The sequence below is a fragment of the Macrotis lagotis genome, chromosome X (assembly GCF_037893015.1).
Source record: "Macrotis lagotis isolate mMagLag1 chromosome X, bilby.v1.9.chrom.fasta, whole genome shotgun sequence".
NCBI classification, from domain to species: Eukaryota; Metazoa; Chordata; class Mammalia; order Peramelemorphia; family Peramelidae; genus Macrotis; species Macrotis lagotis.
Genome location: NC_133666.1, coordinates 548,404,336 through 548,431,007, shown reverse-complemented (window position 1 = coordinate 548,431,007; position 26,672 = coordinate 548,404,336). Strand labels below are relative to the sequence as shown.

General features: G+C 35.0%; 1 protein-coding gene across 9 annotated transcripts in view; it reads right to left on the bottom strand.

Annotated features, from left to right (window-relative positions):
- NDUFAF6 (NADH:ubiquinone oxidoreductase complex assembly factor 6) overlaps window positions 1-26,672 on the bottom strand; it is a 117,307-nt gene that overhangs the window by 34,375 nt on the left and 56,260 nt on the right. For 4 of the 9 annotated variants that reach the window (XM_074200291.1, XM_074200290.1, XM_074200292.1 and 1 more), the window contains 4 exons: window positions 19,501-19,604; window positions 11,604-11,726; window positions 7,492-7,548; window positions 266-368 (listed from right to left, as the gene is read on the bottom strand). In XM_074200291.1, coding sequence (XP_074056392.1) covers window positions 266-368; window positions 7,492-7,548; window positions 11,604-11,726; window positions 19,501-19,521 — 304 coding nt within the window. In that variant the 5' untranslated portion in view covers window positions 19,522-19,604. Of the gene's footprint in view, window positions 1-265; window positions 369-7,491; window positions 7,549-7,859; window positions 7,955-11,603; window positions 11,727-16,855; window positions 16,929-19,500; window positions 19,605-26,672 lie in introns of those variants that run through there. The other 5 variants (XR_012471366.1, XR_012471367.1, XM_074200289.1 and 2 more) reach the window with 3 other exon arrangements.

Below are 26,672 nucleotides of genomic sequence, written 5' to 3'. Positions count from 1 at the left end.
TAATAAGTTTCCTCAGTTTATACTGCACCAAGAGCATGTCTAGGATTTAATCATCTATTAAGAACTTTGTACTGATCTTTCCTTTCTCTTCTTTTCAGTAGAATTTCTATAGAAAAGGCTTTTATAACAATTTATTCAGTAAGCTCTTTTCTCCATAGATAAAACTAAGAAATATACTTTATTACTATCCCTACTAGGATAAAATTTTCAAATAAACTAAAACAAGTTTTACTGAAGAGAAATATCAGGGGGAAGGTACACAAACCCAAAACTTCCAGCGTCAAGTAAAGAAGAGAACTTTGTGTGTTTTCAGCATATGTTTCTAGTTCTTGGATGTTTCTGTAAGCTTTGTCTTCCAAATTTTTTTCCTAGAGTCAAACGACAAATATAAACAAAGTTTGCTAAAGCATCAGTATTTTGTTTTCATTCTGAGTAGCAAATAGTAAAGAACAAAAATTATATTTAATATAGTACTCAGGAATAAAAAATTAGAATTTAAAGCTTCCTTCTGGTCAATATCATATACACCTGCCCCGAAAACACTACATATACAATTCTTCAATGTACAAGTCACCATGACAACACAGAGCTCCATTTTTATTTCTTTCTAAAGACCAAGAGATGAAGAAGAGTTCAAGTTTTAGTGGGGGTTTTTTTTGGAGAAGGATTGGAGAAGAGGAAAATTGAACCATAAACATATAAAGAAGAAAGAGATTTCTAAAGATGATACAAACAAGTTAAATAGTTATACACAAATCAGTATCATGTTTAAAAATTACAACATATTTGGAAAACAGCCACTGGTAGCTTACATTAACCACAATTACTTAGTTTACAGTAACTGCAACTACAGACTGAAAAAAGTCAGTTCTACTAATATAAATAAGAAAGAAATGTGGGCTTTGTTGAGTTGTGTCAGGTTAAATTACTTGGTCAGCAGAAGAACAATTTACACAATAACAGAAAATTAATTTTGAAAGGCTGATCAATGAAACGAGGAATCATAATTCTGTAAGACATAGACTCAAGGTGTAGAATGAAATACATATTTTTGAACATGAACAATACAGAAATTTGTTTTGCTTAACTATTCTTATAGCTTGTTACAAGTGTTTTTTTATTTTTTAATGAAGATAGATGGGTGGAAGAAGGAGGGGGAGGGGAAGAGAAAGGAGAGTAAAGGAGGAGGAAGAGCACAGCTTTGAAAGTTATATTTTGAATTATTATATGCTTAAACAAAAAAAGAATCTATATGAAATAGCATTGCATTTTTTGTACAATCTTTTTCTATTCTACTTCACATATGGAAATTATATGGTGTTTGCAATGTTCAAAATTTTTTAAAAACAATTTAAATAACAAGTTGATTGGTTAGTATTTGGCACTAATGAAGTTAAAGTTGCAGACTTCCCACAAAAGGTCTAACAGGAAAAAAATCCTAAACCCTATCAACTAAATGTAAAAACACACAAAGAGCATTAGGTTAAAATATATGGAACAGTCTGAATAACTTACTATCATTTTTGGAAAAACCCTTAAGTTCATGTCTAACTGACTCAGAGGATCATATCCTCCAGTGCTGTTTTTACAACATTTTCCTCAATAGACATTTGGCAATCAGTAAAACAGACCTAATTTGAGACTATTACTACTTATGGGAACCACCTCAGTGGTAGGTCATTGGTTTTTTCTAATCAAATACCTTGCTCACTTAATAATAACTATAATATAGGAAACAGAATAGGACAGATCTTGAATTAGGTATGCAAAAAAATCTAGATCTATTCTTGCTTCTAACAATGATTGTGACCTTGAGTGATTTTTAATTGCACTTAAGGTTTTCTTACTTATTATTCAAAAAGGGATAAAAATATCCAAGTAATATTAATTTCAGATATTTTAAAGATATTTTTAAAAAGAAACATGGATGTGCTCTGAGGATCTCAGCATAAAAATATACTAATAAAGGCACCAATAGTAATTATTGGAACATTAAAATATGAATTAAAAGAAAATTACAATTACTTCAAGAATCACATCCTAGGTGGCCAAGTGGATAGAGCACCAGCCCTGGAGCCAGGAGAACCTTAGTTCAAATCCAGCCTCAGACACTTAATAAATGTCTAGCTGTGTAACCTTGGGTAAATTACTTAACCCCACTGCCTTAAATAAGGTTTTATAAAAAAGAATCACATCCTTCCTTTCATAATTTCTCAATTAAAATCTAAATCTTCAGAAGTGAGATTCAGCAAGTTTTCAATTCAACAAACATTTACTGAGTACTTACAATCAAAAATAGTCCTTGACCTCAAGGAATTTTGTTTTCATTGAATTTGAAAAATATCTTTAAATTGCAAGTCAATTCTCAAAGCATTTTAAATAATTCAAATTACAACAGTATTTTTAAAGTTATTATATATCAAAAATTACATTTACACACAATTTTTCAGGTCTATAACTTTTAAGAAAAATATAAAGTTATACATGTAGGTAGGAATTATTTCCTGATAGCCAACTGCTAACTGAGCATAGACAAACAGCAGTTCAAGATATGAGAATATTTTATATAGAATAAATTTCATATGTAGAGCACACAACTGTAATCAAGTTTTGATCATTTCCATTTAGTAGATTTGTTTTCTTCCTTCAATTGTTCAGACTAGCAACATGTTTAAGAATGTTTAGCAATAACTTTTTTATTAACACGTACAATGATATTAAATAAATTTCCATATTGTCATGTTGTGAAAGAAGAATAAGAAAAGGGAAACACCACAAAAAAGGAAAAAAACAAGAAACAAAAAATGACAACATTATTTAGCAACACTTTCAGAGAATGATTCTTCACATTTCGATTGGACTGATTTGATAGGAACAAGCATCAAATATACACCACGAATACAGAAAAAAAAGAAAATCTTTTTAATCTTTCTTTTGAACTAATTCCAGGGTTTATCTCTAGAGGTCCCAGAAAAAAAATTATTTCTGGCAGTTTCTAAGACTCTAATTTCAATTCAATTTCATATAATTTATTAAACAGAGACTTTGCGCCAAGACCTTGTCCTCAAGAAATATTCATTCTTCTGAAGAGATATAGTATGTACACAGATGAGCAAAAACAAGATAATCTGAATAGGGAAAGATAGCACTCTATTTTAATGTTCCAATAATTACTAATGATGCCTTTATTAGTATATTTTTATGCTGAGATCCCAAGAGCACATCCATGTTTCTTTTTAAAAATATCTTTAAAATATCTGAAATTAATATTACTCAGATATTCTTCCCATAGAAGCCGGTACCAGAGCTAAGCCTTGAAAATCTCCAAGAGGCAGGGATAAGAATGGGAGGCCTTCCAGGCATCAGGCAAGAGGCTGTTTAAATGCAGGAAGGCAAGAAATGGAAACCAAGTTCAGGGAATAGCAAGTAATGAATAGTTTAGCTGGGATCCAGTGAAGAAATGGAAGCAATGTGAAGTAAGGCTAGAAAAGAATGCTAGGCTAGACTATGATGGGATTTAAATGTCTAGCAAAAGAGTTTTACATTTATTCTAGAGACAAAGAGAAGTCACTGGGGATATAATCAGATGCACTTTTTTCAATTTAACAATCCTCTTATTAATGACATTTTCCATTAGATGCTACATAAATACATAATGTGGGAGAACATCACTAAAAACAAACTAGATGATTTTGATTACAATAAATTTAAAAGGTTCTGCACAGACAAAACCACTGTAACCAAGATCAAAAGAAATGTAGCAAACTGAGAAACAATCTTTACAACTAGTATTTCTGACAAAGAACTCATTTCTAAAATATACAGAGAATTAAGTCAATTTTTTTTTTAGTTTTTGCAAGGCAATGGGGTTAAGTGGCTTGCCCAAGACCACACAACTAGGTAATTATTAAGTGTCTGAAGCCAAATTTGAACTCAGGTACCCCCTGACTCCAGGACTGGTGCTCTTATCCACTGCGCCACCTAGCCGCCCCTTGAGTCAAATTTAAAAAAAAAAAGCCATTCCCCAATTGACAAATGGTCAAAGGATATGCAAAGGCAATTTACAGATGAGGAGATCAAAGCAATCCATAGTCATATGAAAAACTGCTCTAAATTATTACTTATTAGAGAAATGCAAATTAAAGCATCTCTGAGGTACCACCTCACACCGCTCAGAATGGTCAATATGACTAGAAAAGACAACGATCGTTGTTGGAAGGGTTGTGGGAAATCTGGGACACTAATATATTGTTGGTGAAGCTGTGAACTCATCCAACCTTTCTGGAGAGCAGTCTGGAAGTATGCCCAAAGCACAACAAAAATGCACATACCCTTTGATCCTGCAATACCACTACTGGGCCTGTATCTGAAGAGATGATGAAAAAGGGTAAAAACATTACTTGTACAAAAATATTCATAGCAGCCCTGTTTGTGGTAGCAAAGAATTGGAAATCAAGTAAATATCCTTCACCTGGGGAATGGCTTAGCAAACTATGGTATATGTATGTCATGGAACACTATTGCTCTATTAGAAACCAAGAAGGGGGGGGGGCAGCTAGGAGGCACAGTGGATAGAGCACAGGCCATGGAGTCAGGAGTACCTGAGTTCAAATTTGACCTCAGACACTTAATAATTACCTAGCTGTGTGGCCTTGGGCAAACCACTTAACCCTTTGCCTTGCAAAAACAAAAAAAAGAAAAAGAAACCAGGAGGGACAGGAATTCAAGGAATCCTGAAGGAATTTGCATGAACTGATGCTGAGTGAGATAAGCAGAACCAGAAAAACATTGTATACCCTAAGAGCAACATGGGGGCAATGATCAACCTTGATGGGCTTGCTCATTCCATCAGTGCAACAATCAGGGACAATTTGGGGCTATCTGCAATGGAGAATACCATCTGTATCCAGAGAAAGAATTGTGGAATTTGAACAAAGACCAAGGACTATTACCTTTAATTTAGGAAAAAAAATTGATATCTTATTGTCTGATCTTGCTATCTCTTTTACTTTATGTTTCTTCCTTAAGGATATGATTTCTCTCTCATCACATTCAATTTGGACCAAAATATATCTACTGGGAAGGCTAGGTGGCGCAGTGGATAGAGCACTGGCCTTGGAGTCAGGAGTACCTGAGTTCAAATCCGGCCTCAGACACTTAATAATTACCTAGCCGTGTGGCCTTGGGCAAGCCACTTAACCCCATTGCCTTGCAAAAACTAAAAAAGATTAAAAAAAAAAAACACATACACACACACACACACACACACACACACACACACACACACACACACCATGGAAACAATGTAAAGACTGGCAAATTACCTTCTGTGCTGGTGGGGGAAGTAAGATTAGGGGAAAAATTGTAAAACTCAAAATAAATAAAATCTTTAAAAAAGAAAAAAATAAATACATAATCTGCATAGAATGTTTCATGAGCAAAACAGTTAAAAAACAACATGTAGTAGCAAGATGGCAATGAAAGAACCTCAGGGTAAAAAGATTTCATTGAATTGTTTTTTTTATTAGTTTTTTTTTTGCAAGGCAATGGGGTTAAGTGGCTTGCCCAAGGCCACACGGCTAGGTAATTGTTAAGTGTCTAAGCCTGGATTTGAACTCAGGTACTCCGGACTTCAGGGCTGGCTCTCTATCTACTGCTTCACCTAGCGGCCCCTTCACTGAATTCTAAAGCAGTGTCTGAAAAGCTATGATGAGGAGGGATTATTCAAGATAATGAAGATAGGAAATTTGTATTGATTTCAATCAGATATGCTCTTTAAAAAAAAAATTTATTGAAGGCAATGGGATTAAGAGACTTGCCCAAAGTCACACAGCTAGGTAATTTAAGTGTCTGAATGCAGATTTGAACTCGGGTCCATCTGACTCCAGGGCCAGTGCTCAATCCACTGCAACACCAGTGCTCAATCCACTGCAACACCTAGCTGCTCCCAGACATGCTTTTAAGATTATTTTGACAATCAAGTGAAGGAAATTGGAAAGGCAATAACTGCTTTGGCAGAGAGAAAAGAAAATGGGGGACAATGGTCAAGATGAAGAGTGATGAGTACTTGAATCAAGGTGACAGTGGACAAGAGGAGAAAGGACAGGATTAAGAGATGATAGAATAGGGGCGGCTAGGTGGCGCAGTGGATAAAGCACCGGCCCTGGAGTCAGGAGGATCTGAGTTCAAATCCAGCCTCAGATATTTAATAATTACCTAGCTGTGTGGCCTTGGGCAAGTCACTTAACCCCAGTGCCTTGAGAGAGAAAAAAAAGATGGTAGAATGGAAGAATCAATATGACGTGGCAAACATTATGAGAGAAAAGAAAAGGAAATAATCGTGGGACTTCAAAACAAGTACATGGAAGGAGGATGGTACTCACAAGAGAAAAGGAGAAGCTTTGATGGTGGGGGAAGTTTAAGGCAAAAGAAAACTAAGTATCATTTGAATAAGTTGAGTATGAGAAGCAACTGGCAATGTGAAAATGGGAGAATGGTGATGTCAATTCAGAAAAGTGAAGAGGACTAAATACATGAATCTGTGTGGAGATTATAGTTGAACCAATAGAAGCTGATGAGATAACCAATAAAGTGTGCAAACAGAGAAAAGATGAAGATGACCCAGTCTACCCAAGTTAGGGGCATGTTGTGAATGATAATCCAGTAGAGGAATCTGAGAAAGAAAGTCAGATAATTAGGAGAAGCCTGGCGAGAAGAACATCAAGGAGAAGCAAATGGCAAGACTGTCAAACACTGTAGAGTAGACAAGAAAGATCAAGTCTATGAAATTGCCACATGCTATTACAAATATTAAAAGGGACTACCTTATTTCTGGCTCACAATCCTTCTTTTTCTACTGCCCATAAATTCAGGAAATGTTATGTCTGAAAAATTAAAATTTTTTTTATATTTGGAGTTAAAGAACTATATTTATATTGTTTACTATGTGTGTGTGTGTGTATATATATACACACACACACATACATATATTTTGGATATTGAACCTGTTATTAATGTTGTCACAACTGCATATTTGTGAATGAATTTTTTTTCAAATAAACTCAATTTAATTTAGATTTTATAGCACAACTGTGAGAAAAGAAGACTGATGAAAGAACCCAGATAACAACAAATCAGAAAATTCAGATGTTTTAGCCTAAACTACAGAGCAATTTGGAATGAGAATTGAACCTAAATCCAGTTCAACAGATTTAGTAGAACTGGCATCAACTATGACTGTTAAACTGTTAAAATTGCTAAATCTGAGCTACTACATTATTGGATCATAGGCTAGTAATGGACTATGATTAGGTATATTAAAGTGGTGAGGGTGGTAGGACTAATAGTTCTCTTCAAGTTCACAAAGAATGAATGACTCCAAAAAAGCCCAATCTACAAAGTTACTGATGGAATTTCCTCCTCATGAGATTTAATAGAAGTATTACCCTTATAACTAGAAAAGAAATTAAGTTTGTGGCATTTCCAACTTACTCTTTCATCAATGATTTTCATAAGCCATCTTTTAGTTAGATGATGTCTCTTGACTGCCTAAAAAAAAGAGAACATTTTTAAAATCCTGACAAATTAAAATACTTGATAAAATCTGAATGAAATAAATCCAACAAAAGCAGTGGTTAAGGGAACAACACTTGCAAGAGTACATTATTAAAGAAATAACGGTGCTTAGAAAAGACAACAGAGAAGAAGAAAAAAAAATCAAAGGAAAATATTTTAAAAGTATCTCCAAGTGAAGAATTTTCCTAGTATTTTTCCACTAACTGGATGCTTCCCTGAACTATTTAAATGGTTCAATTACTATTAAACTCCTCCCTCCCCCCATAAAAAGCTTTTTTATTTACCTGATACACCCCTGGCTTCGCTGTAGCTGGTATTTTAAGGCTATCCAGTTATTAAGTACTTCACTTCTAAAATATACAGATGGTCTCTTTGAAGACAAAACTACTTCCTTAAAAATGAAAATAGCACATCCTAAAGAATCAAAAGAAAAATATGAATTATGTATCACTTCAGTTTAGGTATAAAAAGGAGCTTAAGTATTTTCTAGCCAAAGACTACTTGGATAACTAATACTTTTTTAAAGTTATCGCTTCTTCTAAATGTACTTATAGTCCTTCTTTCCAAACCTGATCTATCTTTACTGTAGGACAGCTAGGTGGCGCAGTGGAGAGAACACTGGCCCTGGAGTCAGGAGAACAGTTCAAATTAGCCAGCCTCAAACTGATTTGTGACCCTTGGCAAGTCATTTAACTCGGATTGCCTTATATCTAGGGTCACATGCAGTCATCCTGATTCAGATCTGGCCACTGAACCCAGATGGTTCTGGAGGAGAAAGTGAGGCTAGTGATTTAGCACAGCATCCCTTCCTTATTCAAATCCAATTCATGTGCTTGTCATAGTATCACCTCCATGATCTGTCAGGGACCTCTTTGAGAACAAAGATCATCATCATCATCTTTACTGTGGAATATTGCTTTCTAAGTGGTTGTCATTGAAGTCAATGTCTCACTGACACATTCTCATAGTGATTAGACAAACAGTAGACAAAGCTAAGTCCTTTGGAGCACTCCTTTATTTAAGATTTTTAACACTCATAGGTTGGCATTTTCCCACAGTCAGAAATAAATTTTAAAAGCTAGATCACTGATCTCTTATTTTAAAAAGTCTGCTCATGACATATGTTAAGGAGTTGTGTATGTTGTGGGATAGGCAAAAACCTGCCAGGGAACTGTAGTGCCAGTCTCTATGATCCAATGGTTATTGGTACCCATGAGCATCATTTCAAGAGCTCCCACTGTAATCCAACTATGAGAGGGAGAAAGAACATATTTCCAAATGGGTTCAGTTCCTACTGGTCTAGGATTCATTAGTTTAACCCCAAATTACAATAGTTCTGTTTTCATTTGAAGGAAGTAAACAAAAATTTTTTAAAACAAATTTAAAATACAGCAATTGCAAACAACTTTGGAAAAGTACAGAAAGAGAATTTAAAAATTCTCAATATACAAAATTAACTTAAACTGGAATCTTAAATTCATACACAAATCACTACCAAAATGTATTCAATAGGGGAATTCCTATATGGAATATGTAAAGCAATTAAGTAATAATTGCTGTTCTATTCCTAATTCCGTATGAATTTATGTAAATTTTTACAGTCTATGACACACTTTCATAAATATTTCCTCATCTTCATAATAATCCTCTGAGATAGGCAGAGCAAACAGTTTCCCTACTTTATAAGATAAGAATACAGAGCAAGAAATTAAAATGACTTGTTCAAGATTACAGTTAGAAAGTGGCACGGTCTGGATTCAATACCAGATCTTCTGACTTCTAATCCAGAACTCCTTCAATTACAAGGAAGGAATTAAACAATGGTAGGAGCAAGAATTTAGCTGGACATATCTTCAGTGCTTCTATGCTACACTTTCAAAGAAAATATGACATTCTACTAAAGAATAAAGAAAAGCTTTGGACAGCTACAGATGAAAAGATGAAAAGTGCCCCTAGGCAGTACAACTAACTACCCTAAATGCCACCAATTATTCTTCAAAATTAGCCACAATGGAAAGCTAAAGAAATAATCACAACTACAGTTTAAGTTGCTCCAAAGAGAACCTGATAGCTGGCAACTATAAACTGGTACAGAGGGTAATGTTTTATTTTCTACTTTTAGCTTTCTAGGAAAGGCAGATATAAGAAGGATTAACCTCCTAAAGCAAATTTCCATCAAAGAACTAGTATTCCACTCCTTAGTGAGGCAACAGAACTATGACCTGCCCCTGATGGTGATCAGACCTGAGAAAATTTGTGCCAACATTGCTTCTACTGTAAAATACACGCCTAGTTCTGATTACACTTTAGTTACAACATTAGAAGTATTACAAGTCACTTGAATTTTCTTTCTCATTACATAGCTTGTACAGTTAATCAACTTGGGGTTTCTGTGTATTAAATATGGTACACATGGAGGTGCAGTTAGTTGGCACAGTGAGTACTGAGTCTGGAGTCAGACTAAAAAGAACAGAATTCAAGTCTGACACTTACTAGCTGTATGATCCTAGGTGAGTCACTTGACTCTTGCCTAAAACTGGAGAAGAAAATAGCAAACCATCCCAATATCCTCACAAAGAAAACATAATGGATAGGTCCATGAAGTCACGTAGAATTTAGCCATGACTGAACAACATCAAAAACACAAAGGGGTTCAATGTGGAAATTTTCAAATGACTGGAAATGAATATAAATAGACATAGAATTATTAATAGAACCTGATCTCATGGATTTACTTTATGTGATATCTAGAATACTTTTGATTAACTGCATAAAGTGACTTCTGTATCAAATCAATTATGAAAGCAAATTAATCATATCATTTAAAAACTGACATTTTAACCTATCAAAGTCAAGGATGGAATAGAAAGCTTATAAAAGATGATAATGAACAGAGAGTAAAAAATGTTTCTCAGGGGTGGCTAGGTGGCGCAGTGGATAAAGCACTGGCCCTGGAGTCAGGAGTACCTAGGTTCAAATCTGGTCTCGGACACTTATTAATTACCTAGCTGTGTGGCCTTGGGCAAGCCACTTAACCCCATTTGCCTTGCAAAAAAACCTAAAAAAAAAAAATGTTTCCCAGAGTTTAAATTCTACAACCAAGTACCTGGAGCACAATCACAGAATTTTGGAGGTGAAAGGATCTCAGGTGTCATCTAGTTCAACTCCTACTTCCAAAAGAATTCCCATTATAACATATCCAAAAATCACTTATTCAGCCTTTGTTTGAAAACCTTCAATAGGGGAAGGACCCTACAGCCTCCCATGGAAGCTCATTCAACTTCTGGATAAATCTGTTGGGCTTTTAAAAAATATTAAAACTAAATTTGCCCTTCTGCAAGTTCCACTGACTGTTCCTAACTTTGCCTCCAGAGCCAAAAGTCTCTCCCTATGACAGCCTTTTAAGTACTTAAAAACAGCTATACCAAACCTTCTCTTCTACATTTTAAAATGCCCAGTTCCTTCAACTGATCTCATAGGGCATGTTCTCATGGCCTCAACTTTCTCAGTCTGCTGGTCACTCTCCACCAAGTTCAATAACTTATTTCATCTGCTAAATGCCTTCAAATGCTATGCCTAAAATTTTATGACCCTGTAGTCAATCTCTGGGGATGAGTCACTTTGAACTTAGCCAAATTGGTCCTCAAGTCACAGACATGAACATCCCTAGGTAAAATCTGCCAGATTAGTATAGACCTCAAGAACCCAGTATCTCCTCATTACCACAATGGATTATCAGAGAAAGCAGTTGGAAGATAAGTCATCTGTGATACTTAAAAAAATAACATTCACCCAGTTCTGTGCTGATATTCCTTAGTGAGAAGCATAACAAGAGAAGCAAATTTATGTTCAAGCTAATTTCAGGCTGTCATCAATGGATGTTTTGAAGCCCTTTGCCACATTTAATAGATCTCAAGCTAGCAATTTCACAAAATTCTAATTTATAATAAAGGACTATCAAATAACATATAGAAGTCTAATAATTTCTTCCAGTTAAAACTAAAATAAAAAAAGGATTTTTTTTTCACCTTCCATAGTTCAATGGCTACTGGCTGATGAGGTGGATTGTCAGAATATATATCTTCCACGGCTGTCTTCCAAAACTGCATTCGCATTTGGCCAATTGTTTTCTGAGAGATTGAGTCTTTAACCTATGAAGAAAGTTTAAGACTTCAATAAATTCATGATTTAAAGGAATATTTAAGCATGCAACTGTGGAGGTAATCAGATAATGATTCAGGTCAAAATTAGAATTGGTGCTACACATGTGTTTCTGATTTCACCTCAAATTCATATCAGTTAAATTTTTATCACTATTAGTCAGCTAAAGCCTTAGTTTTGGATTATTTTGTTTTCTAGCAGAAAAAACACTTAAGTCTATATTTTATAATTAGGGTAGTGGACAGAAACATGAATTTACCAGCTGCTGGTAAATACATTTTAAAGTCTAAGTAACAGCACTAAGGAATGGTAAACTGTGTTCCATGGAACTATCAGCTTCAAAGGTTTCCTGGGCACTAGAAAACAACCTAGCTCCCATGTAAGAAAATACTACTCTCTATCCTCTCACCTTAGCTGATCAGAACAGCAACTACATTATATAGATGATTTTAGCAAAAAATACTATTCAGGAAAACCAAATGTGTACCTGTTCAACTGATAGTTTGGTATGGTTCTCAGACATATGTGAATATATACCAAGAAATCAAATCTCAAATATGCCTGAGGACTGAAAATGAAGCCTAGCGATTTATTTATTAATCTGTAAATATGGGACCATCAAGTGGGAAATGTCTAGACAAGATATGGTATACAAATGTGATAGAATAGTATTGTGCCATAAGAAATGATGGAGAAGGTTTCAAAAAGGGGGAAGATATGTATGAACTAATACAAAGAGAAAAGAGCAGAACCAGGAAAACTTGATGTTTACTATCTCAAAGAGAGGGGAGTTAAGGGAAAGAGAAAATTTGGAAAAATTTTTTAAAAAGTGTTAAGTGTTAAAAAAAGGGTTAAAAATAAAATGTTTAAAAAGAACTGAGTAGAACAAGAGAATAATAGTAATGTTGTGAAGTTAACTTTGAATTACTTAGCAACTATAACATAATGACTAATCACTATTTCAAAGAAACTTACAAAAAAGGACAGAATCAAAGTGCAAACTGAAGCTGTTTTCTTCTCTCCCTTTCTTTTTTTGCTATGACTAATCTTGCATAACTACACCTATTTGTAATGTGCTTTGTTTTTCTTGCCCTCTCAAAGGGAGGGAAGGGAGAAGTGAGAGAATTCAAAATTGAAAATAATTTTGAATTAAATATTTTAAAAAGAGAAAAAAACAGGGCAGCTAGGTTGTGCCTAGGGCACCGACCCTGGAGTCAGGAGTACCTGAGTTCAAATCCAGCCTCAGACAGTTAATAATTACCTAGCTGTGTGACCTTCGGCAAGCCACTTAACCCCATTGCCTTGCAAAATCTTTAAAAAAAAAAGAGAGAGAGAGAGAGAGAGAGAGAGAGGAAAAAAAACAAATATTTAAGTGTGAGATGATTAAGTATCTTAAATGTTTTAATGGGAGGAAATAGTAATCTCCCAGGAACAAATGATTGGATGATTGGTCGGTCTCTCTCTCTCTCTCTCTCTCCACCTGTGGAGACGCTTTTCCCTTTGTATTAGTTCATATATATCTTCCTCCTTTTTGAAACCTTCTTCATCATTTCTTATGGCACAATACTATTCTATCACATTTGTATACCATATCTTGTCTAAACATTTCCCACTTGATGGTCCCATATTTACAGATTAATAATTAGTCCCTATGGACTTAATTATTCTCTTTATTCAAATGACATTAAGATTTTAAATATCAATTTCTAGCCTCTGTCTTGAGAAGTAGTCCCATATCACCAACTGCTTATTTTACATTTCAAAGTGGATGTCCTGGAGGCATCTCAAATTCCACATTTAAAACAGAACTTTTTCTCCCCTTGAATCTATCACTTTCTTCATCCAAATTTCCCCAATACTGGACAATCTTCCAAGTCACCCAACCTTGGTGTTTTCCTTCATCTCATCTAATCAGTTTCCAAACAATTTCATTTCTTCTTCTTCTTCCAAACACCTTTCATATCCATCTAATTTTTCTTCACTCACATATCTTACACTTTATTTCAGGTCCTCATCACCTCTGGTCTAGATTACTCTAATAATTTTTAATAGGTCTCCCAACCCCTTTTTCTAATTCAGCCTCCACTGTTTCCAAAATGATTTCCTAAGTGCAGATCTGACCATATCACTCATGAGCTCAATAAATTCCAGCAGATCTCTATTTACTCTAAAGTTTTTACTCAAAGTTTACAGATTTATTATACATTACTCCCCTTCATACATTCTCTGGTCCAGAAAAATTGGCCTTTTTCTTCCTTACCCACATTATCTGGCATCTCTTTGACTTTGCACTGACTAATCAAAAGACCCAGAATACATTCCATTCTCACCTCTATGTTTCACATCAATACTTTGTATTTATTTGATAAATTTGTGTTACTTGACTGAGGAGTTGTAATCTCCTTAAAGATAGTACTACTTCATTTTTGTCTTTGTACCATCAGCATTAAGCACAATGTGGCACAAAGTAGGCACCTAATAAATATTTAATGACTGATGACCAAGACAGATGGTAGCTACTCTGGAAGCAGTTTGGACCAGAAATCCAATAGATTAATGCAATGTCCAAAAAGAAAAGGACCACAGAGTAGAGGAAGGGGAGAATTATCTCTACACCAAAGTACTTCAGTGGTAGGCATTGTGCTAAGCCTTCAAAAACATCATCACTCCTTCAATTGTCACAATTATTATTATCCTCATCACTTTAGAGGAGAGTAAACCAAGGCAAACAGTAGTTGGAGGCTTTGCACTTGGTTCTTGCTGATCCAGATGCAGTCCTCAATTCACTGATAATCCTCATAGATCCAATAAGGGACAGGCTTGAACTGGAGGAAGAAAGTAAGGAATGGCATTTCAAGGAGCTGAGTATTTAGGAAGGATCTGTGGATAAAACATCAATGATGAAGGAGGGCCTAAAGAAGGCTACTTAGTGATTTAAACCTATAATGTCTTATCTATAATTTATCTGTTATCTTTAATATTGTTCTCACAAATCTTCCTACATTGTGATAGCTTTGTTGTAGACTTTAACATACCATGTGCTAAACTACAGTTGCAAAGTAAAAGTTTAAAAATAAAATGTATCCAAGGCAAGAACTCAACCCACTCACTTTGTGCCCTTGAGTTGCAACAACAAAACTTATCTGAGATAAGTAGCAACAAGAAAGGGAGATCAGCAATCCTGCAATTTATTGTGGGTACAACTCATCCCTTGCTTGTAACAGAGTAAGTCTCCCTATCAGATCTTGAGAACCCAAAAGTCTAGCCAGCACAGAATTTCACCTTTGCCTCTGGCATCAAGGAAACACTGGAGGGGCAACCTAGCAGCAAGGATCCTTATCACCTCTCTCCAGATATCCCTAGCTTTTCTAATTTTCATTTATTTCTAACCCTAGGGTGAATATTAATTTTGAGGGAGTGAAAAAGAGAAGACAAGAAGGGGTAAGATGACATTTTAAAACAAACAGCAGGTTCTACTGTCAATGAAAAATTTAAGTAATGCCTCAGTGTATACAATTCACCAAATGCCTATTCCAGGCACCTGATTAAAACAAACATCTCTTTTTTCATAAATTCAGAGATATTACTAGCAAATAATTAACATTTGGCATTACATATCATTTAAAATTGGTGGGGAAAAAATCCTATTCTATACCCATCAATTGGGGAATGGCTGAACAAGCCATACGATATATATGAATTCAATGGAATACTATTGTTCAGTAAGAAATCATGAGCAGGCAGATTTCAGAAAAACCTGAGAAGACTTAAATGAATCAATGCTGAGGTAAGCAGAACCAAAACATTGTATATAGCAACAGCAATATTATATGATGACCAAATATGATAGACTTCACTCTTCTCAACAGTACAATTTTCCTTCTGGACAATTCCAAAAGACTTGTGATGGAAAATGTCACATGCATCCAGAGAAAAATGATGGAATCTTAATACAGACCAAAGCACAAAATTTTCAATTTTTATAATTTTTTTTGATTTTTTCTTTCTCATGGTTTTCCCCTTTATTCTGATTCTTTTTTCACAACATGACTAATATAGAAATATGTTTAAAATGACTACATGTATTATATGTACAATGGACAAGTCACTGAACTTCCTAAGGTTCAAGCAGCTTTCTTAGATAATAAAGCACAGAATAAGCATTTACTAGAAGTGCCAGACATTGCTAAAAACACAAGTCTAGACAAAAAGAAAAAAAAGAAATCCCAGGTCATATGACTGACAGGGCTTAAGAAAACATGTAGATCCCAGATAGGCACATGTATAGCTACTATAAACCACTTATTTCTTTAAAAATCTCTATCAATAACAAGTAACATGGTCTTTGCTAAACTGAATGATAAGGAATAAATTAGCAGCTAGATGGTACAGAATATAGAGCACAGGCCTAGAATCAGGAAGGCCTAAGTTCAAATCCAGCTTCAGACTCTTATTCACTGTGTGATCTTGGGCAAATCATTTAACCTGTGTTTGCCTCAGTTTCTTCATCTATAAAATAGGAATAATACCACCTACCTCCCAGGGTTATTGTAAGAATCAAATTAGATAATAATTTTAAAATACTTAGCACAGTGTCTGGCACATAGAAAATGTTATAAAACTGTCAAATATTATCAATGTTATTGTTGTTGTGATATCTAATAAGCGTCCTTTAGTAACTTTTGCAATTATAACAATTTACTGGCAATACACATCTTTTTGCAAGAATAAGAAAATATTGATAAAGTGACTTTCAAGGGGGTGGCTAGGTGGCATAGTGGATAAAGCACCGGCCCTGGAGTCAGAAGTACCTGGGTTCAAATCAGATCTCAAACACTTAATAATTACCTAGCTGTGTGGCCTTGGGCAAGCCACTTAACCCCATTTGCCTTGCAAAAACCTAAAATAAATCAATAGATAGATAGATAGATAGATAGATAGATAAACAAATAACTAAGCAAATAAATAAATAAATGAGCAGGTAAGTAAGTAAATAAATAAATGAATGAATAAATAAAGTGACCTTCATCTCTGGGCTCATTAACTCTCTAGTCTATCTTTCTTTCACACTTAATTTGAATGAATATATTTATAAGTAATGAAAAGTGAAGTATCTCACCTTTAGTTCACAAAAGGTGAGGGAGTATCAAGAAATTTCTAAACAAAACTTCAGTTTATTATCTTGGTATATTATGCTGGTTTATATGAAAAAAGAATTAAAGAACAAAATTATGATCTAGATAATTCAATTTTCTAAGTTAAGGCAAAATTAGATTCAATAAATACTTGAAAACCTACTATGTACTTTGCCTTAGCATCATTAAGCATTATGAAAATTAAAAACATACATGCATACAGCAAAGTAAAACTGAGGTAGAATGACCCAGGGAGAGAGTGAGGGACCTGGATCTAGGTTCAAATCTACCCGCTTTGAAGCTTTCTGTGTGACTTTGTGTGATGCCATATCAAAGCCCTTCACATTGTAGTCCCCTCCTACTTTTCCATTCTTCTTACACTTTACTCCCTAACATGTAGTCTTTGATCTAGTAACACTGGTCTTCTGGTCATTCCATGAATAAAATACCCCATCCCACAGTTCTGGGACTTTTCTCTGACATTACCCAATTCTGAAATGCTCTCTATCATCAACTTTGTCTACTAAATACCCTAACTTCCTTTAAGTTCCAACTAAAATCCCTTCTTTTACTGAAAACCTTCCCTAATCACTCCTAAAGCTAATACCTTCATTTTGTTTCACTATTTCCTGTGCTCTGTATATATTTATTTGAATGTTGTCTCCCTCCACTCATTCACTGTAAGTTCCTTAAAGGAAGTGTTTGTCTTTTGCCTTTTTTGTATGCCCAGCACTTAGCATAAAGTCTGGCACATTATACTACTTAATAAATGACTGAGCCCATGGGCAAGTTTGCTTGAGTTTTCTAAACCTCAAACAATTCTGAAAAACTTGTAGTTAAAGATCAATTAAATGGCAGATTTCAGACACAGAAGCAGCATCATGTAGTAGAAAGGCACAGGACACCTGAAGTCAGAGGTCATGGCTACAATCCTTTCTCTAAATCTTTCTAGACTTCTCACATCTAGCAGAGAAACTAAGACTTATAAATATGAAACAGATTATAATTTGATCAACAAAATTATAATGAGTCCCTAATATTTACAAGGTACAATGAATATTATAAAATAAGAGTGCTATGAAAGATTCTCAAAGAGTTTACACTAGAATTAGACAAGAAATAATAAGAAACAAAATGTAACTAATTGGTAAGATTAAGCTCTAACATTGATAATAAGTATTATAAGTATCCAAAAAAAATTACTATTAACTAGTGTGGTCACAAAATTGTGCTCTAAGAAATAACAAAGGCAATGGTTTCAGAAAAATCTGGGAAGACATATAAGCTGATACAAAATGAGCAGAACTAGAAGAACATTGTACATAGTAATGGCAATATTGTAACAATAATCAACTGCGGAAAAACCTATATACTATAATCAATAATGGTGATGCACAACATTTCCAAAGCATTAGCAAAGAAAAATATTAACCACCTCCAGAAGGAAAACCGATGAACTCTGAGCACAGAATAAAATATTTATTTTTTCATTTTATTTTTCTTTTACAATATAGCTAAAATGGAAATAAGTTTTAAATGACTTCCTATATATAATGGGTATCCTATCTCTTGCCATCTCAAAAAATAAAGGAAGGAGAGAATATAGAACTGAAAATGAAAAAATTGTTTAAAAGCTCACTGATATTTAAAAAAAAGGAGCAGGGGGCGGCTAGGTGGCACAATGGATCCAGCTCTGGAGTCAGGAGTACCTGAGTTCAAATGCAACCTCAGACACTTAATAATTACCTAGCTGTGTGGCCTTGGGCAAGCCACTTAACCCCATTTGCCTTGGAAAATTAAAAAAAAAAAGCAGCTTTAATAGAAAAGGATAGGTACCTATCTAGACTTTGAAGAACAGGCATAAAAGAAAAAGGACAGCATTCTAGATAGAAAGAATAACATGGAAAAATACAGAAAGAATAATATTGTATGGCCTGAATTTCTCTATCTAGATTGTTGGTATCAAGTTCAAATAGAAATGAGAGTCATTAAATGGAACATTAGGGTCCCTATAGGCTGCATACTGATTTGATTTTAAAATGTAATATTATCTATTTTTTGTATTTTGTTAAATATTCCTCAATAATATTTAATCTGGGTTGCATGTTTAACACTTCTGACCTAAAGAATGATCTTCAATATTCTCTTTACATGCAAAGATACAGTCTTACCAAAGATAAGACATTTGATGTTTTAGAAAGACAAATAAATATATAAAAGGGACTGGTGCAATTATTTCCTAATACTCAACAATGACATTAATTTTATATTATACAAATGGACAAGTAAACCATATTATCTCTATGGTTTTTCTATTATTTCTTTTTCACCTTTAAATATTAGAAAAAAGGTAACCTAAAAAAAAAAGTTCCAAAACTGGGATGTATAGAACTGGAAGTTTACCACTGAAAATTTGAGATGGGTTCTTAAAATTACCTTTACTTCAAAGGTTTAGCATCTAAGTAATTTTAAAATAATATTTATTAAGAAAAACAAACCTTCTATGATATCTTAGAAACACTAATTGTTAATTATTTAATATATAACTAGTTTTCTTTATATTATACAGACTTCAACCTTAAACTCAAACATTGACATTTTCAGTTAACTATTTTAATTATTTTAATACCAGCCTGAGCCAGTTCCACATTGAAGGCTCTCAATGCAAAAGCAGAACTTCGGGCTTCTGCAGGCAGTAACAGGCAACATAAATAGCCTTCATAGTCTCGTTTCCTACAAATAAAAAAGAAAACAAAATTTATTAGATTTTTTTTAAACTCTATATAAACATACATTTGGCATGTTAATTTATAAACTGAGAACTTTCAATTCTGAATAGGCTTAAAGTCAAGATCAGTGTGAAAAAAAGTTAATTGGGATCTCATAATCCTTTTTTAAAAACTGCTATATTGAAGTTTCTTTTTTTTTACTGAGAAACTGTATCATAGGATACTTTCTTTTCTTTGGTTTTTGCAAAAATAATGGGGTTAAGTGACTTCCCCAAGGTCACACAGTAAGGTAATTATTGAATGTCTGAGGCTTTTTTTTTAACTCAGGTCCAGATTCCAGGGCTGGTATTCTATCCACTGTGCCACCTTACTGTGTCCTTCATAGGATACTTTCTTGAAGATATAGGACCAACTTTTCAAAACATTAAGAAAACATTGTCAGGAGAATATTATAAGTTTTTTTGTTTGTTCTGTTTTTAAATAACAGATACTTTACAATTAAAAAAACATAACCCTGAAAAATGATAAGGCCAGGTTGTTTTTTTTAATAGCTGCTAAGATAGAGTGCTGGAGACAGAATCTTTCTAAATTCAAATCTGGCCTCCAACACATAAAAACTATGTGACCTTGGGTAAGTCACTTAACATTTTGCCTCAATTTCCTCATCTGAAAAATGAGCTGGAGGAGGAAATGGCAAACCACTCCAAATATTTTTGATAAGAAAACTCCTAATGGGGCCATAATGCCTCAGAAATGACTGAATAACAATAAAGTTTAAAAATAATAAAATACTCAACATACATAGATTTGTCTTAACACAGTATCTACAATTTAAATTCTTTCAGAACTACTTTTGCTTTAGTCATATAGTTACAGATATCAAAATCAAATTACAAAAATGTTACTGTGTTCTTTACATTATACATTATATCATTTCAAGCAATTTACATAGTTCCTTTTTTTAATTTCAAGGAAAAAAAATATGATACAGTATCCTATGGACTTTGAGAGGGGGAGAAAAGTAATCTTTGTCCAATTCTAAAACCTTCTTTTGACATGAACACTTAAAAGTTTTCATTGGCAGTATTTTTACTACCATATCACAAATAAGTGATCAAAAACAGCAATGTGATTTCTGCCACTAGGGAATGCCTAGAAATTAAAAATAAAAATGGCCAAACAAAACATGTCAAAATGTTATATAGATAAGAATTTCACCCAACTGCTTTTCTCTTGCTATGGAATATTTCCGACTTAAGTTTTCTAGAATGGAGGGTTTTACCTGATTATAACTATCTAAACCAAAATAACTTTTATGCTTTTTTATACACTTCATACCCCCAAGATTTGAAAACTTATTTTCAGGACTTCAGGATTAAGCCCAGATAACCCTAAGAAAAAATTTTATGGCTTATATCTTCACTTCTGCTAAGACAGGCCATAGGGAAGATAGATATAGATATAGATATAGATATATAGATATATAGATGTATATGTATATGTATAACTACAATTCGCTAGACTCAATTCTCAATTCAAATAAGTCATTTCAGACAAGAGTTCACAGGACAATAATAAAAACTGTCACCTGGCTAGTGAATCAAGAGATATTTTTAAGCATCTAGTTGCTAATAAAAGTATATGTAGGAGTATTTGCTATGAATCTTCACTTCATTTGTACAAACAAAAATCAATTCCTATCTCTGGAAATCTTTTTCTACTTTTTGATTATAAGGCTATTATAAGGCTATATAGGCTATTGCTTCCTAGAGTACCAAACATTCTGTACTACTGTCACATGTACATATCCTTCCACAATACACAGCAAATAACTACACCACTTATTTACTAGTTACAGTAGAAACAAACTAATGACACTGTATGGCTTCATGCCTTTTTTTCTATTATTTTCTTTAACATGATAGAGTTACAACAGGAAGCTAGAAATGGTGTCTTAACAAATAGTAAAGGAATTTTCCTCCCTTTTATTTCATTTCCCTTTTTATTTTATTCATCCTAGCATTGCTAATATTTAAGACATCCAATAATGCAGCAAGAAAGCAATTTACAATAAAAACTATATTCACTGGGGGTGGAGCCAAGATGACATGAAGGCAGGAATTCCCAGAAACTTGCTCCCCCCCCCAAAACTCCAAAAGTCATCAAATTATGACTCTAGTCAAAATTTAGAGGAGGAGAACCCACAGAAAGACAGAGTGATACAATATCCCAGTACAAGACAACTTAGAAGTTCCACAGGAAAGGTCTGTTCCACTGGGATTGGGGGTTGGAAAAAGTTGCAGTACAGTTGTAGCACAGCACAGCCAGGCTGGGCACCTGGGTCTGTGACAGAGGGGGCAGTTTCCAGAGCTCTTGGTCCAGGGATTATCAGGGACAGTCATAAGGGATGGTGAGAAAACTCTGCCACACGAGAATGAGTATGGAGCACCAACCTCAGATCAGCCCTGCAGGGGAGACTGCAGAAATTTCTCTGCTCTCCCTGGGGCAGGACTCAGCTGTTTGCCCACACTCAGATCTGGGTTGCATGCAGTCTGGGCCCCCACCACACTGCCATAGCCAAGCAGACACCCTCCTCACAGCTCCAGGGCAGAGGGGAGGTCCTGAACACAGGCAAGAAAGCACTCAGAGTCTCTCTTAAGACCTTGGAGGAATTAAGGTCCCTGTGGGTTGTCCCAACCCCCCCCCCAAAGCTTTAGAAGTGTGGGAAATCAGTCATAGGCTGAGGAAATGAGCAAACAACAGGAAAAAGGAGAATCTGACCATGGAAATTTACTTTGGTCCCATGAAGGACCAAAATACATACTCAGATGACAAAAAAAAAAAAATCAAAGCTTTTGTATCCAAGCCTCCAAGAGAAACAGAAAATGGGCTCAAGCTATGGATGAGCTCAAAAAAGACTTTGAAAAGCAATTAAGGGAGGTAGAGGAATTGGGAGGAGAAATGAGAACAATGCAGATAAATCATGAAAACCAAGTCAGCAACTTGGTGAAAGAAATACAAAAAATACTGAAGAAAATAATATGTTAAAACCCAGTTTAGGCCAAATGGAAAAAGCCAACACAAAAAAGGCAAATGAGGAGAAGAATGCCTTAAAAAGCAGAAGTGGCCAGCTGGAAAAGGAGATAAAAAAGCTCTCTGAAGAAAAGAACTCCTTCAAATGCAGAATGGAACTAAAGGAAGCTGATGACTTTGTGAGAACTCGGGAAGAAATAAAACTATACCAAAAAAAAAAAAAACAAAAAATAGAAGAAAATGTGAAATATCCCATTGAAAAAACAACTGACCTTGAAAACAGATCCAGAAGAGATAATTTAAAAAGTATTGGGCTACTTGAAAGTCATGACCAGGAAAAGAGCCTAGACCTCACTTTTCAAGAAATAAAATAGCAAAATTGCCCTGAGATCCTAGAAGCAGAGGGTAAAATAGAAATTGAAGAAATTCACCAATCACCTCCTAAAAGAGATCTCAAAAAGAAAAAAATCCTAGGAATATTATAACCAAACTCCAAAACTCCCAAGTGAAAGAGAAAATACTAAAAGCTGCCAGAAACAAACAATTCAGCTACCATGGCTCTATAGTCAGGATTACACATGATCTGGCAGCATCTATATTAAGGGCCTGTAGGGCCTGGAATATGATATTCCAGAAGGCAATAGATTTTTGGTTTACAGCCGAGAATCAACTACCCAGCAAAACAGAACATCCTCCTTCGGAAGAAAAGATGGACTTTCAATGAAACAGGAGACTTTCAATCTTTCCTATTGAAACAACCAGAGTTGAACAGAAAGTCTGAGCTTCAAGTACAAGGACACTGGTGAACCAGAGAGGAGGTGAAAAAGAAGGACTAACTATGAGGAACTTAATGATATTGAACTGTTTGTATTCCTGCATGGGAAGAAGATACTGATAACTCATATGAACTTTCTCATTTATAAGAGCAGTTAGAAGGAGCACATATAGACAAGGCACAGGAAGGAGCTGAATATAATGATATAATATAGCAAAAAGATGGTCAATGGGTGAAAAAGGAATGTACTGGGAGGAAGAGATAGGAGAGGAAGAAGGGACTAAGATATTTCACATAAGTGTCAAGAAAAAAAAAGCTTTTATAAGGGGGAAGGCAAGGAGGAATGAGTGAGCCTTCATTCTCATCAGAAATGGCTCAGAGAGGAAATAAGATATTTACTTAATAGGGTATAGAAATCTATCTTACCCTGGAGAAAAATGAAAGGAAAGGGATGGGATGGGATGAGGGGGAACGGGGGAAGGGGAGAATGGTGATAGAAGAGAGGGAAGATCGTGGCAGAGGGTACTCAGATACAATACACTTTTGAACAGGGACAGGATGAAAGGAGAGAAAGAGAGAATAGAATAAATTAGAGTGGGGAAGAATAGAGTGGAGGGAAATACAACTAGTGATAGTAACTGTGGGAAAAATATTGAAGCAATTTCTCTGGTGGCTATGATGGGGAAGGCAACTCATCCCAGAGACAGAGCGACTGGAATCTGAACACAGACTGAAGTGCACTTTTTTTTCTCTCTCTCACTATTCTTGAGATTTCTCAACATTTTTGGGGGAAGCAGGGTTTATAAGATTATATTATTTTATTATATTATATTATTACAAGATTATTGTAATAATATAAAATAAGCAAAAAACTATGTTCATATAAACTGAGACTGCTGGGTACCATAAACCATAAGTTATCAACAGGAAACAGCCCTCAGAATATTCCTTTTTCCCTTAAGTTTTCTATTTCCTTTGACTTTTGTTTAACTCAATTGCACAATAAGCAATCATAAGCAGTTATTTTTACACTTAATGACAGGACTTTGTTCATAGCTTAAATAACCTAATTTCTTGGGGTGGCTAGGTGGAGCAGTGAATAGAGCACCAGCCCTGGAGTCAGTACCTGAGTTCAAATCCAGCCTCAGACACTTAATAATTACCTAGCTGTGTGGCCTTGGGCAAGTCACTTAACCCCATTTGCCTTGCAAAAAAACCCCACCCTAAAATAAATAAATAAATAAATCTAACTTCTTTGTTAAGAAAACAAATTTCATAGAGTCTCATTTGGGAATAAAAAAACTGTGTATGTGTATGTGTATCTGTGTATTTGAGGGGAGGGAGGGAGGGAGGGAGGGAGGGAGGAAGGAAGGAAGGAAGGAAGGAAGGAAGGAAGGAAGGAAGGAGAAAGAAAGAGACTGCGAGAGGGGAAAGAGAGAAAACTAAAAAAATATGTGTTGTGGGGTGGCTAGGTGGTACAGTGGATAGAGCACTGACCTGGGAGTCAGGAGTACCTGGAGTTCAAATCCAACCTCACACACTTAATAATTACTTGGCTGTGTGGCCTTAGGCAAGCCACTTAACCCCATTTGCCTTGCAAAAAAACCTAAAAAAAAAAAGAGTTGTACCTTAAATGCCTATAGTGATCTTCCTTTATAGATTTCTTACAGAATATTTCCTCAATAGATATTTTTGTTCCTTTTTTCTTATTCATCTTTGGATAGGACTTAGTTTCCCCTTTGATCTCATTTGAACCCTTGAGAACATGGGTTGTTTTTTCATCTTTTTTTGTCCTCTGTGAATAATACTCTGTATCATTCAATAAATATGATTGCCCATCCCCACCTTCTATATACTCTCTTCTCTCTTGATTTTCATGAAGCTGCTCTCTCCTGTCCCATCTCCTATTTGTCAGAACTTCTCAATCTCTCCTGGTAGATCATTTATTTTTTGTTTCCTAACTGAAATGTACACTAGAGCTCTGTCCTGATTATCCTTTTCTTTTCTTTCTATATCCCCTTGCTCCAACAGCTCCCATCTATATAGCTTGCCCTAGTCTCTCAAGCTTTATTTCACAATCTCCAACTATCTCCTAAATATTCCAAAGGTATCTCAAACTCAGCAAGTCCAAAAAGAACTAGGTCTTCCTCTGTAAAAGTCACCCCTTTCTCCAAACTTGACTATTTCTGTTAAAGGTACCATCTTTCTACTCTCCAAAGTTCTTATCCTCCTTTCCCTTTCCCCTCACTCCAATATTCAATTTATCAAGTCTTTTTTTTTAAGACATGGGGTTAAGAGACTTGCCCAAGGTCACTTTGTTAGGCAATTATTAAGTGTCTGAGACTAGATTTGAACTCAGGTACTCCTGACTCAGGGTCAGTGCTCTATCTACTGCACCACCTAGCTGACCCCTCAATTTGACAAGTCTTGTTGATTCTACCTTATAACATCTCTCCCATTAGTTCTTTTCCCTCTATTGATGTTGCCACTATCTTCTTTCAGGTAATCACATATGATTCGGACAGCATGGTAAAGTGAAAATAGTGATAAACATGTAGTCAGAGAAACTACCCTAGACCTTGGGCAAGTTGCTTAACCCTTCTTGGCCTCAAATTCTTCATCTGTAAAAAAAAGAGACTCAATGACCTCCAAAATGCATTCTAGTTCAAATCTATGATTCTATGATCCCTTGACTATTAAAGAATCTCCTAATTGGACTCCTAGCTTCTAGAGTCTCCCTTTCCTATCCTCCACACACAGCTGCAAAAATAATCTTCTTAAAACACAAATCTAGTATGTCAGTCTCCTGATGAAAGATAACATACAAATTCCTTAGCTTGGAATTTAAAGCCCTTCAGAATTTGACTCCATTTTACCTTTTTAATCTTATTTCATAACACTCCCCTTTCACATACTCTATGTCTCAAAGTGGACATCTGCAATTTCCTGAACTTGGAATTTTTATATTTCCCACCTCTGAGCCTTTCACAGGCATTTACATCCATGCCTGGAATGCACTTCCTCCTCAGAGAATTCCTAAATTTCTTCAAGGCTCAGGACATGTGCATAAAGCTATTTCTGATTCCTAAACTTGCTAACACTTTCTCCCTAAATTATCAGGGAAATATTTATCCATATGTTAAATCATATTCTACCTGCCTAGTCCCAGCAGCATTATAAGCTACCTGATGGATGAGTTCCCTCCCCCCAGCCATTATGTTTTTGTATGCTGAAGTACTTCACACATTGTAGCCACTTATTGGA